At 29.7% G+C, this 13,669-nt stretch overlaps 2 protein-coding genes across 2 annotated transcripts; both read right to left on the bottom strand.

Moving 5' to 3' along the window:
* Positions 1-1,310: 1,310 nt before the first annotated feature.
* Positions 1,311-5,595, bottom strand: LOC123908419 (serine/threonine receptor-like kinase NFP). The gene is made up of 2 exons (XM_045959044.1): positions 4,294-5,595; positions 1,311-2,517 (listed from the first exon to the last, which is right to left on the bottom strand). The coding sequence occupies exons 1-2, from the start codon at positions 5,461-5,463 to the stop codon at positions 1,780-1,782; spliced, it is 1,908 nt and encodes a 635-aa protein (XP_045815000.1). The 5' UTR covers positions 5,464-5,595; the 3' UTR covers positions 1,311-1,779.
* A 4,939-nt stretch (positions 5,596-10,534) lies between these two features.
* Positions 10,535-12,616, bottom strand: LOC123908410 (photosynthetic NDH subunit of subcomplex B 5, chloroplastic). Its single transcript, XM_045959034.1, has 5 exons — positions 12,345-12,616; positions 12,174-12,237; positions 11,485-11,547; positions 11,082-11,140; positions 10,535-10,874 (listed from the first exon to the last, which is right to left on the bottom strand). The coding sequence occupies exons 1-5, from the start codon at positions 12,567-12,569 to the stop codon at positions 10,638-10,640; spliced, it is 648 nt and encodes a 215-aa protein (XP_045814990.1). The 5' UTR covers positions 12,570-12,616; the 3' UTR covers positions 10,535-10,637.
* Positions 12,617-13,669: the final 1,053 nt, after the last annotated feature.

Below are 13,669 nucleotides of genomic sequence, written 5' to 3'. Positions count from 1 at the left end.
AACATAAAATTTTAGGATGAAACCACGTTTGACCTTTCAAACTCACGTTTGGGGTATTCTAACGCCAAACCAATCAGATACATAGTGGCCATATTTGAGGTAGGATAAACAGGACGATCATACTAAATTCTAAAAAATTTGAGGTATAATATGCTAAAAAAAATAAATATCAAAATTCTTAGGTGCTAAAAATAATATGCTTAAATATTATTTGAAGATTTTAAATTTAAATAAATTTAAAATTTATATTGAAAATTGTTAAAAATTAGTCCGGTATACCACAAATGATCAAGATATCGTTAGAAATTATTATTTATATTTTTGTTTACAATATTTTAGGATTCATTTCTTATTTAAAGACTGTTCTTTCTCATAAAGATTTGTTAGATGTTGATGTAGATAATTTTTTTCTAAATTGAAAGTGTTGCAAATATGTTGATGTCAGCAATTGAAATTCTTGAGTATGTCAAAGTTGCATATTGTTATTCAAATGTTTTAATTGCATATGTAAAAAGAAGTTTTTCAAAGTTAAAATTATTGAAAAACTACTTGAGATCGTCGGTATCACAAGAAAGGTTGAATGATATACTCATTTTAGTTATTGAGAAAGATATGATAGAACATATTGATGTTCAAACAATTATTAGTGGCATCTAGATGAGATGTAGAAACAATTATTAGTGGCTTTGCATCTAGAAATGCTTGTATGAATTATTTTGTAGAAGTATTTTGATATTTAATAAAAAATTCAATGTCTTTAGAAATTCAAATATTTTTAATACTATTTAGTAGTTAGGCACAAATTATAAATTCGTCCATAGGGCACCAAAATTATCAAAAGGGCCCTGATCATAATCTTATTGTTTTCTTTGTTTTTTAGTCAACTTATGTATTTCTTTTACATTTGAATAATAATACTTATAATCACGAAACATCAGTTCACAAAAATTAAGAATAACACCATCGCCCGTGTTTTCGATAAAACACTAAAATTATAAACTTTTTTTATTTAAAAAAAATCAAACTGTGTGATACTTACACTATATGCCAAAGAAATTTAAATTTGAAGTGATGATTTGGCTTCAATATGTTTTTTCTTCTTCTTTTGATAAACGATGATTTGGCATCAATGTTATTAACTTATTAGAGAAAGATACATAGAAAAAATTTATCCAACTAACTCTCAATTTGTATATTATATCACAAACAAAATGTCACCACATTGACATTCATCATAAAATTCATTCATCTTTCATAGTATAATTAATACAGAACAATAACTATCACACATATTCCATACATCCATAATGATCACCTTAAAATTAAATTTATTTAAATGATCACATTCTTAGACTAATTCTAAGACTATTAACTTAGATTCTAAACTCTAATAAAACTCCCAAGTACCTATTTTGTAGTTGTTTTAAGCCACATACAATCTTAAATCCTAAGATATTAATGGTAATCCAAACAATCAAAATTATTTTAATTACATTGTACTGTATTATATTATATTAACTACTACCAAAAATATTTTACATTTTCCCTATTGTTGGGTTCAAAAAACTATTCTTTAAGAAATTCTACATATTTGGATCCATTAATTTAATTGGGCTAGCAAGATATAGTGTATGTTTGGTATCATGATGAGTATGTCAGAATCACGATGATCCATCACGATTTTGTAGAAGCTACAGAATGTAACTTTTGAAAAATTACGGTAGGTCACCGACATTCTGACATACTCATCGTGATACCAAAATATGGACATAACCTAGTTCACCTAGCCACCAAGTTTTGTGAACTAAACCCATCATCTGAGACCTCAAATCCAGTGTCTTCACATTTACTAAGTGAATAAACAATATCTATAATGCTAGGCCTCTTTGATGGATCTCTATTCAAACAAGCAATTGCAACATTAAGTACACCCATCAAACTTTCCATTGAACATGTCTCCCTTAAAATAGCATTATCCAACCATTCCTTAAGTCTTCTAGCCTTTTCTTGTTCATTTTTCACTTCAAAAGTTTTAATAGCATTAGCCCACAAAACATTTCCCTCATCATCAACAACTTCCTTTCCAGAAATCAATTCAAGCAACACAACACCAAAAGAAAATACATCCATCTTTGTTGACACAATACCATCGGCTAGATATTCAGGCGAAATGTACCCTTGTGTTCCAACAATGTGCATTGTAATTGCATTTATTCCACTCTTTGCAAGACCAAAATTCGCAATTTTAGCTCTCTTGTTTGAGTCCAAGAGAATGTTGCTACTTTTTATGTCTTTGTGTACAACTTTTGGTCTTGTGTGTTCATGAATGTATAATAAACCATTGGCAATGTCAATGGCTATTCTTAGCCTTGTTATCCAATTCAACTTTTGGTTTTTCTCTTCATGTAGCCATGAGTAGAGAGATCCATTTTCAACATATTCATAGACTAGATAACAATTTGATTCTTCTTGTTCTATGCAAAATCCTTCCAACTTCACCAAATTCCCATGGTTTACCTTCAAAACACAAAATGACACATTGTTATCAACGATACTCAAAAAATAAACATTGTAATAAAAAAAAAGTGTAAATGAAATTTTTGGAAAAATGTTGGGTAAGGGGACTAAGCATAGGTAGGGGGGGGTATTAATGAGAATTTTGTTGACAACATTGAGATTGGCCCAAATAATTTTTTTTAAGGATGGCCCAAATGAATTGATGACCCATTATATTACATTAGTTGCCTAAAATTCTCCAACCCCCCACCCCCTCCCAAAATGACTTTTTTGCCCTTGCGATAAAAATTCAGAACGTATTTTCCGAACTTTTTTTACGTTAAAAACAATATTTAAACTAGAAAAATGTCGGAAAATACGTTCCAAACCTTTCTGCAAGGGTAAAATAGTAATTTGGAGGGGGCTAAAAGATTGTTAGGGGCGGGGGTGAGAATTTTTCGTTAGTTTTGCATACTCACTAACCCATTTCAACACTTTTTTATTATTGAAATTCAAACGAGCTACAATAAATTATATAAGTCACACATAAATTTAGTGGAATCCATTTAACTTTCAATCGATTAAAGAGTTTATTCATTTTTTTTTGAAGCATAAAGAGTATATTCATGACATGACATAATTAAAAATAATAATAAAAAAAAAAAGAGCACTACTTTCCCTTCCCACCTTTAATATTAGTCCAAATACATGCTTTCAAACAATGTGTGCGGTTTTTGGTAGCAAAGGCCCACACTCAAAACTAAGTACTATAAAGATAGATAAGGACAAAAAATAATAATACACCATAGACTATTTTTTACTTATTTAAATTTATCCTTTTCTTTGTTAATGTATTTTTTATAAAAGTTCAACCTTAGATTTGAAAAATAAGACAAACAACTTTCATTAAATTAAATAACCACAAGCAACAAAACCATTAACCACTACAAATTAATATTTTATTCATCTTGATACCTTTCTGAAAAATCAAGTACAAAAATAATGGCTAATGAATGATTAAGAAGAAAAAAAACAGTTTGAGGATAGTTCCACCATCATTAAATAATGACCAATGTTAAAATAAATTTGTATCATCTAGGAATCTAGAGGTTTATACCCTTGTTTTGATAATGTTACATAAATTTTATTTTTAATTCTTGTATTGATTTATAAAATATTGGTCGAATGATATCATCTAATTAGACAAGTCACATCACCTTAATATCATCAACAATAGGATATCAACTTGAAGCATATTTTGTTCTAGTAATGGTTTTCTATTCATTCCTCCCTTATGGACTGTCCTAAATTCCAATCTACCAATTATGTGTGATTTTGAATCTTCCACTATCCATCAACTTTAAACAAGATAACATTCATTTTAGTCTCTCAAAAGGTACAATTTCGTCCTTACTAAATTAAAAATAAATTATAATTTTTGCAAAAAATAAAAAATAAAAAATCACAATAAGTAGAGTCTAAAATCCAAATGTTGCAACTAAATTGTAAATTTTTTATCTTTAGAACTAAATTTCTTTTACTTTTCCTTTTTTTTTTTTACTAATTCTTTTCTTTTACTTTTCTTAAAAACCAAATTAATCTCACAATTTATTCTTACGGACTCAAATAAATCTTCACTCATTTAATCCGTTGGGGTTGGGTCATGACTCAACACGATCGATTTTTTTTTTTGTAAGCAAAATAACACTAACATTTTCAACATAGTATAAACACTATCATCAACAAATAATTAAAGGTATAAGATATGAAAAATTAATAAAAGTGTTAGTGCATTACCTTCTGCAAGATTTTGAGTTCTTCATAAGCATTCCATTTCATCTTCTTAATAGCATAAACTTGTCCATCAATTTCACCTTTATAAACACTTCCTTGAATCAAATAACTTTCATCAAACCCATTAGTAGCATCAACTAATTCATCAAATCCAAAAACTCTATACTTATCCAAACAATCAGAAACATTAGCCATAAAATTCACATCCATTTGTTTCTTCTTCTTATTATCATTATTATTCCCATTATACCCTTTATCTCCAAAATACAAATCTCTCCCTTTCTTTTCCTTCTTAACCAAAACCTCTCTATAAAGCCAAATCCCTAAAACCAAAATCAACAAAAACCCTAAAATTCCCAATCCAATAGCTAACCCTCTAACAGTTCCACTCTTATCATCATCATCATCACCATCATCAAAATTTCCACTTGGTGGAGGAGAAGGAACAAGAGTACTAGGTTGTTTCAAGACAGGTAATTTATTAACAGGAACAAAAATTGTATCATAAACATACAATTTTTCACCATTCACATCAATTATGGATTTTTCAGTTGTTCCAAACATTGATGCAATTGATGAAACATTATCAAAAGGTTGAACAACATAAGAAATCATGAAACTTGAATTTGTTTTGGTTTTATCAGGACACTTACAAAAAATAGGGAAAACAGCATTATCACCAATAGAGAGATTAGTAGGAACAAGATTAGGATTAACAACTTCAACAGATGGATAAGTAGTGAGATTTTGAAAGTTTATAGTTGAAACAAGGAAAAAAGTGTCATTTGGTTTTATAGTGTAAGTGATATTGGAGTAAGAGATTGAACCAAAAGTGGTGTTGATGAAATTGCAAGAACAAGTTAAAGGGATTAAAAGGGGTTGATTAGGGACTAAAGGGGATGAAGGTGAAGAGATATTGCTTGGTTTTGAGATCATTAAGCGACTTAATGAAAAAAGATCTGAAATGGTAGCTAAATCGAGGTAATTTGGTGGTGTTGCTCTGTAGTATGCATATGATTGACATGGATAAAGTTGTGTTTGGTTTTTGTTATTGTTGTTGCAGGTGTAGCCTGTGTTGTTTTCTTGTCTTTCAGTTTGTGATTTAAGGAAGGGTAGGAGGAGGAGAAAGAAAAGGAGGGTGAAGAAGTGGTGGTGGAGTTTGAAAGTTTTCATTTTTTTTTGCTCTGTTTTGTTTTGGTTTTTTTTCTTTCATGGTTTGGTTTTGTATGTGTTTATATATATTTGTGGTCTTTTGAGTCGGCTTTGAAATCTGACTAGTCATTAGTCAATATTCAAGTCTCATTCTTCTTATGTTTCTAATCAAGCATCAATTTATATCTCTTAAATTGAAAATGATAAAATCCGTCACAGACACGAAGAAGTATTTTGACGTATGCGTGTAAAAAAAAAATTAGGTGAATTAAAAGCCTAATAACATTAAAAAGAGTAGAAGATGTGTTAAAAATGACATACCTCGTAAGTTCTAACGACTTGCTAAGTGATCATCAATATATATATAAAAAATGAAAAGTAATAAGTATAAAAGGGGGCTGAACCTAACTCCCAAAAAATAAAATAAAACAAATAAAAAACCTTAAGAGAATCTTAAACTATGTAATTTAAAACGTTTTTCAAAAAATTATTTCGGATAAAGCTGATAAATGAACCAGCCATCAACACGAAAACATTCACATATTATCAACTCCCTACAATAAATGGCAGCAAATAATATGTGTAGATTAATTAGATGGATATTTTGCTTATAAAAAAAAAAAAATTAGACGGATATTTCAACTATTTATTAGTTAATAGATAAAAATGTGAATAGTTAATAGACAAAGATGTGAATATAATGATATTCATATGTTGAAATATTTTTATCAATATATTATACTACTTAAACAAAAATATTACATACATGAAAATAAGAAAATAATAACTTTAACCTAATTTTCTAATGTGTTTATTGGTTATTGGTTAGTTAATAATTTTATTGTTAAAGTGAGAGTTTAATATATTAATACTTTCAAGTGTTAATATTCTTTTTTGTTGTTAAAATAATTAAGAGGAACAAAATTTCTACCAAAACAATTCTATTTACTATATGAAATTTCCACCACTATTTAGTGGTGACTAATTTTCATCAAGAAATTTATGGGATACACACGAAGTGTTTTTGTCTCCCATCAAATGTTTTTCATACGCATGAACTAAAGATAACCACCAGTTTAAATGATACAAGTCTCGCACCAGTTGAGCCAATTCATTTTTTAGTAGTTGAGTCTTTAGTCTTACTCATTCCGTCCAAAAATAAGTGTAACCTTAGCGGAAAAAAAATAGGTATCAAAATATGTGTCCTTTAATCTTGGTATACTATAATACATGCAATATTAATTAATTTAATCCAAATTTACCTCTAGCTAACATTACGTGCAGAGTTCCCTTGAGCTTAGCTCAATTGGTAGTAACATCAGAAATTGAGATTCAAACTTTGGACACTATACTTATTCACTTTTAAATTGGAATTTCTAGCAACTAAACTACTAGAGAAAAAAATATTAAATACTCTCTCCGTCGCAAATTATGAGGAAAAAAACAAAAAATCATACTTATTAAGAAAAAGTAAAATATGATAATTTGAAATATGTTTTTGCGGGTTTTCATTGGAATAAGTTGCATGAGAAGATGTAAAAATAATTTTTATTGGTTGTTGTTTATTGAGAAAAAGGAAAAGAGAGAAAATTAAATGCAATTTGCATTTAATTTTATGAGATTAAGGAAAAAAAATTATTGAAAATAGTTTGTCCCTTATAATTTGGGACAAAAAAATTGGAGTTTTTTCCCTTATAATTTAGGACGGAGGGATTACACTAATTTCTAGTCATTAAAGTCCGCTATGCATTTCATCGATAAAAAACTTTACTATGCATTGTGACTAGTATTATTATTCTTTTTAACCCTCCATGACTAAGTCTATTAATCACACTCACCATTAATTTATCATCTTATTTTTAACTTTTGAATTTTCATACACTTTCTCTCTTAATTATCTTCCCTCTCAATTCATCAAAGCATCAATTTTTTCTCCCCCAACCATTTTTTGTCTATTTCTCTTATATATTTATACTTTTTTTAATGATCATTTAGTTACATATATAGTGAGCGAACAATTTTATAATATTGGTAGAGAAAATATTATCGAACATTTTCAGAATATGAGACCTCATAAAGGACAATTATAATTTATATAAGATTTTATGTATTTTAAGTTTTTTTTTATCATTATAATTGTGTATTTTATAAAAGTTCAGATTATATTTTTAGTCAAAATATATACACTATTTTTTAATCTTTACTAGCAAAAATTTCATAACCGGAGAGAATCTGTTTCCAATTAATTCCAACCAATAAATAAATATTATAATGAATGTAAAAAATAGAATGTTGTTAACATTTCTCAAACATTGAAACATAGAATAAAGCCTAACTCTAACTTTTTAACTTCAATTCTCAATTAATTAGAAATGAGCATATAGTATGAATGATGGGTTTGGGCAGGGATTTTCAATTTTCCACAACTGCCTTATGCGACACGCAGGTAATGTTGGTAGGTACAAAATTAATGACTTTTTAAGATTTTAAATTGTGTGGGGGAAATAAGGGTGGATTATGTAGTCACATTTTCACACCCCACTTGTGGAACTTGTGTGGTAAAGTTCATGAATTTAGATGTAGTTGACGTATGTTGTCACCAGGGCCGTAAAAATATTTCTATTAATTCTTTGACAATTAAAAATTGGACTCATAATTAAAAAATATATTACCTTCGTCCCTAATTATAAGATCTTGTTTGACCACTGTACGTACGTCAATGCACAATTTTGATCACTAATATATTTAATTGTTTATTAGTAAAAATTATAAAAATTTAATATTTTGAAAATACTCATCAAAACAAATTGAAAACAAGATCTTATAATATTTACATTTATATATTATTAAAAATATACGGTCAAAACAAGGTAAATGAATAGTATATTTTTGTCAAACAGAGTCTTATAATTAGGGATGGAGGTAGTAAAAAAAAAATGCAAATACATGGGACTATTACTAGCATATATAATATTTAACACAAGTAACTCTCAACCACTAGACTAGTAGCTATATTGTTTTATATTTTACAACTATTTCCAATTGTTAAATAAAAAAAAAACTATTTCCAACAAATATTTCAAAAAATACAATAAATTAAAATTTTAAATCCCTCTATTTTATGAGGTCCTAAGTGAAAAGGTCGTATTGACCTTGCTCAGGGCCGTCTCTGATTGTCACACTGCACACAATTTAATTTTGATACGGCGGGTGTGAACCTTAACCTTGGGTGTGACTAAGGGTTTTTACTCATGGGTCTCATAATATTTAGTGTGAAATGTTCGCAAATTCTATAATATGGCTTCTCTTGATTGTCACCTCTCTCGATCAATAATCCTCGAAAATCATATCCTCTTTTGGAGAAAATAAGGAATTTCAGTAACTCCTGTTTGGGAGCGATTTTGTGGTGGTCAGTGGTGGGGCAAAGTTACTAAAAAGTAGAGTTGGAAATTATTCGAGTTGAGTCGAACCTGATTGAGCTCGACTCGATAAGAATCGGTGGTTCTGTCCATAACCCAACTTGAGTTCGATATAAACATTTTTTAGCTCGAGTTCATTTGTTTAAAGTTCACGAAGGTTTCAATACAGTTCGATTCGTTTTCAGCTCAAAACTCAATTAGAGACATGAAATTTTTTTCTAGCTCGAGCTTGATTCCATTTGAGTCCACAAGCAACTCACTTTGGCTAATTATCTCAACCCACATAATTCATAAGTAAAAAATAAAAACAGAATTGTTCACGATGGAGCTAAATTTCGAACCTGAACCTCAAACCTAATGACTTATCACATAATTGCTCTAATGATAATAATTAAAAATAAAATAAAATAAAGTAAGATCATTTTTATTAAATATCTTCAATAGAGATGCTCTAAGCCATTCCCCCAATGCCTATACTTAGTGGGCACTGGTTCAAGTGAGATACTGAAATCATGGATGTTGAATTTTCTAGATGTCTTCTAGAATAGAACTGGTCAAGGCATCACTAAATGCCATGCCATCATAACTAACTAGACCCACAGTCTTTAATTACATAGACTTTTTGACTATGATTTACATTTTTCTTGGAGCATTTTGTCAATGTAGAAGTGGGAGTAACATATACGTACTGTTTTAGGATATAAAATTAAAAATAGTGTAAACTTTGAATATATTGTATTTGACTATTTGTAAAAGAATTTTGTTTAGGTTATAAAATTAAAAAGGCTAAATTGCAGTTTTGGCCCCCCCACGTTTCATAATTGTGCGATTTTGGCCCCCCACGTTTCAAATGTGCGATTTTGGCCCCCCACGTTTCATAATTGTGCGATTTTGGCCCCCCACGTTTCAAATGTGCGATTTTGGTCCCCACGTTTGCCCCCTTTTGCATTTCTTGGTCCCCGTTGACTATTTTGACCAAAAAATTGATGACATGGAATATTTTTTACACGTGTCTTAATTGTATTGGTCAACCAAAATTTATTATTATTTTTTTTTTAAAAAAAGGATAGGTCACGTGACTTTTTCAAGAACATTATTCTCCACCACAAATATTATGTTGATGCACTTGCTTCTACCAAATTCTCATTGGTTTCAAGAATTGATTATGCTATATTGAAAAACCAGAATCTAAAAACTTGGTCTCATTAATTGGTTTAACAAAAAAATCATAATTCAAAATATTTCAAATTCAAAATATTCATTCATTATACAAAAGGACATTGCCGGAAAAAAAAAAATTAACCCCCAAAAAAAAAATCACGTGACCTTTCCTTGATTATTTTTTTTTTAAAAAATAATAATAAATTTTGGTTGGCCAATACAATTAAGACACGTGTAAAAAATATTCCATGTCATCAATTTTTTGGTCAAAATAGTCAACGGGGACCAATAAATGCAAAATGAGGCAAACGTGGGGGACCAAAATCGCACATTTGAAACGTGGGGGGCCAAAATCGCACAATTATGAAACGTGGGGGGCCAAAATCGCATAATTATGAAACGTGGGGGCCAAAACTGCAATTTAGCCAATTAAAAATAGTGAAAACTTTGAATATATTATATTTGACTATGCTGTTTGCTATAGAAATAGGGGGAATATACACACATCTAGATTCAACATAAAAGCATGAAAATTTAAAAATTTATAAGGGTATGCTTCATATTCATTCATTATATTTTAAATATTAAAATGCCATCTACATTATAGACAAATAGTTATCTCTTCATTATATCATTGGCATCCTTGGTGATTGTAAAATCCCAAAGGTCTCCATATTTTTCATTAAAATCCCATATGCTCATTGTATTATACTCATTTATCAACTTGTCTCTAGCTCTTCTTTCCATATTGTATATTTGAGGTTCAAAGTGATGAGGTTGATCAGGTTTATCCATTTCAATAATGCAAAATACAATTGTAAATATGCCTGCTCCAATGAATAAGTACTCCCCCTACAAGACAACATAGTCAAAATGTAGTTTGATCAAAGTCAGATGGTCAAACTGTATAAAATAAAAGTCAGCGTTTCTTTGAATTGCCTGATCTTAATTGAAAGGATATCAATGTCTCGAGGACATTGTGAATCGCCAATTAAGATCAGACAATTCAAAGATTGTGTCTTTCTTCATTAATCAATGTTAATTAACATTTAAAATTACCGGAACATCGAAGAATACCCCTGCAGCAATGGCTGGTGGGAAGAGCCATGAAATAAGCCCTGCATGAGAATCAAAATTAGAAGTAAGTCAATAATCAAAATCCACTATTATACTCAAAATTGCGGTCAAGGGTCAGCTCAAGTCACAAGCTTTGATATTGCAGAAATTTATGGCCAAATGTGTCTGATACGGTTGCATTGCATTTGCGACAACAAAAAGACTTTCATATTATTGTTGATGTTGCAATGGAGGTAGCCAACATATTTGTTTAAACACTATTGATAATCCCCATAATTGAATCATAATTTAGAGATTTTACCGGTTCAATCTCCAATACAGTTTTTAAAACATTACTTGTAATACAAGTTAGAAAATGGTGAATATTGGTGGATGGAAAACATACCCTGAAATCCAGTGGGGGGTCCTACTGCTATTACATCATCCATAATAGCACCCCAAAATGTTCCTGAAATTAATATTCATCATTAAGTTTTGTTAGGAAAACAAATTCACATTTAATCAGAGCATTCTACTTTTATCAATTTGACAAATTGCCTTCAATGTTTTTTTGTCACGTCCCTTGAAATGAATAAGTTGAGTGTTCGAAGATCGGACCCCAACTCTTACTTATAAAATGTAATGTTTCTACCAATTTAGCTAAACTCACGAATACAATTGCGTTCAAATTTTACGGCCGAAGGAAACAAACACCCAGTAATAATTTCCATAAATTGAAGTATCAATAAATTTATAGCCCCATGTTTATCAATTCAGATATGAAAATCAATCATGGGAAACAGGGGAAATTCATGACTCCTTTAATATCTCAATTATTTATTCATGTGGTGAAGACCGTCTGATCATAAATGTATGGCTAAGATCATTTCTAATAATTTTATAAATGAGTTAATCTAATCTGTTTGATCTGATAGTCAATGGCCAAGACTCCAGATACAAAACAGTGTGAAATTGTGTTTTTTTTTTTACCGCGGACAATCTAAATCCGTATCCAATTTCCATTCAAAAATAAAAGTGAAAAAAGAAAAAGAAACTAAAACTAAGAAAGTAAGCATTATCGAACAAACAAAATACCTGTCTTTTCTTCTCCTTCATAGAAAGTATGATGACCATCAAATATACCATACTCAAAATCTTCCTAAAATTCACACAAAACAAACAAACTCCATCACAAAAACAAAAGGATATATGTCATAAAAAGACCTAACCAAATCAAAATGAAGTGAATATATAACAAATTTATACAGGTGCAATGCCATTAGTGCGAAATTGATCTATAGGATCTTCATTGAGGTCAGGTTCAATGAGATTAAAACCAGCATTCAACAAGAACTTTGTTGAATTGTTGTTACTCTTTTTGAATATGCCATGAAAGTTGGATGGTGTTGAAGATGAGAAGGATTTGGAAGTGGGTTTGGATGGAGAAGTGATTATGGGAGGGATAAGTGAAAGTGAGGAACAAAGAGCCATGTGTTGGACTTGGTTGGTTCTCTTTTGTTATCTCCACCTTTTATCACCCTACATTTTTTTGTTTTGTTTGTATATCACCCAACAAATTTTATCCACTTATTAGATTTTTTTTGGAACTTATATTGATTAAATTATCAAAGTACTACTAATGAAATAATTTCATGATGTACAAAATATTACAAATTTTTTAGAGTTTTGATAAATTACTCATAATTTTTTTTAGTACATGTAAATATTTTTAAAATATGAGAAATTAAAACTCTTAGCAAAATTACTAAATTTCTATTTACTCATAAATATTTTTAAAATTACTAATTATGGAAAGAGATCGAAATAGAGATAAAATAACTCAATCGTAAATAGAGAGAACTCATGCAGAGAGAGAAGTGGAGAACTTGGTCAAGGAAGTACTTCCAGCCTTCAGAGCCTGATTACTTGAGAGAGAAAATTCACAATAATTGTCAAACATATTTTAGTTGAGATTAATTACCACCAAATAGAGAGAAGAAACATCATAACATGTAAAAAAATAGAGAGAACTCATGCAGAGAGAGAGAAGTGGAGAACTTGGTCAAGGAAGTACATCTAGCCCTTCAGAGCCTGATTAGTTGAGACAGAAAATTCACAATAATTGTCAAACATATTTTAGTTGAGATTAATTACCACCAAGTAGAGAGAAGAAACATCATAACACGTTAAAATATATATATATATATATATATATATATATATATATATATATTGCATGTCTGATTTAGTCCTTTTGCAAAAGACTGGCTCCACTGATTTTGAGATCTGGATTTCCTGCAGTCAGGGAACTATGCAGTCAGAATGTTGTTGATCTTACGATTGAGATCGGACGACGAAGATTAATAACTTAGAAAATAAGTAAAAGTATAAAGCAGATCGGACTATGATGACAGTGATGATAGAATTCTATATTGTTTGTGTGATGATAGGATTTTGTTTAAAGTGTGGAGTTGATATCGAACTATTGGTTGCTTTTTGAAATTAGTTGTTTAATATTTATTGACTTTGTCTCTGATGTTTGTGAAGGAAGGACAGTTTTGTGGCAAATTAAAAGTTGATTTTCCACCAAC

Source organism: Trifolium pratense, linkage group LG1 (genome assembly GCF_020283565.1).
Source record: "Trifolium pratense cultivar HEN17-A07 linkage group LG1, ARS_RC_1.1, whole genome shotgun sequence".
NCBI lineage: Eukaryota > Viridiplantae > Streptophyta > Magnoliopsida > Fabales > Fabaceae > Trifolium > Trifolium pratense.
This window is presented reverse-complemented; position numbering and strand designations above follow the sequence as displayed.

Excerpts from the sequence above, each read along its gene's own strand:
- LOC123908419 (XM_045959044.1), bottom strand. The coding sequence starts at position 5,463 with ATGAAAACTTTCAAACTCCACCACCACTTCTTCACCCTCCTTTTCTTT. Across the intron at positions 2,518-4,293 it reads AACTCAAAATCTTGCAGAAG|GTAAACCATGGGAATTTGGT; the intron begins GTAATGCACTAA and ends TGTGTTTTGAAG.
- LOC123908410 (XM_045959034.1), bottom strand. The coding sequence starts at position 12,569 with ATGGCTCTTTGTTCCTCACTTTCACTTATCCCTCCCATAATCACTTCT. Across the intron at positions 12,238-12,344 it reads GCACTAATGGCATTGCACCT|GAAGATTTTGAGTATGGTAT; the intron begins GTATAAATTTGT and ends TGTGAATTTTAG. Across the intron at positions 11,141-11,484 it reads ACCCCCCACTGGATTTCAGG|GGCTTATTTCATGGCTCTTC; the intron begins GTATGTTTTCCA and ends ATTCTCATGCAG.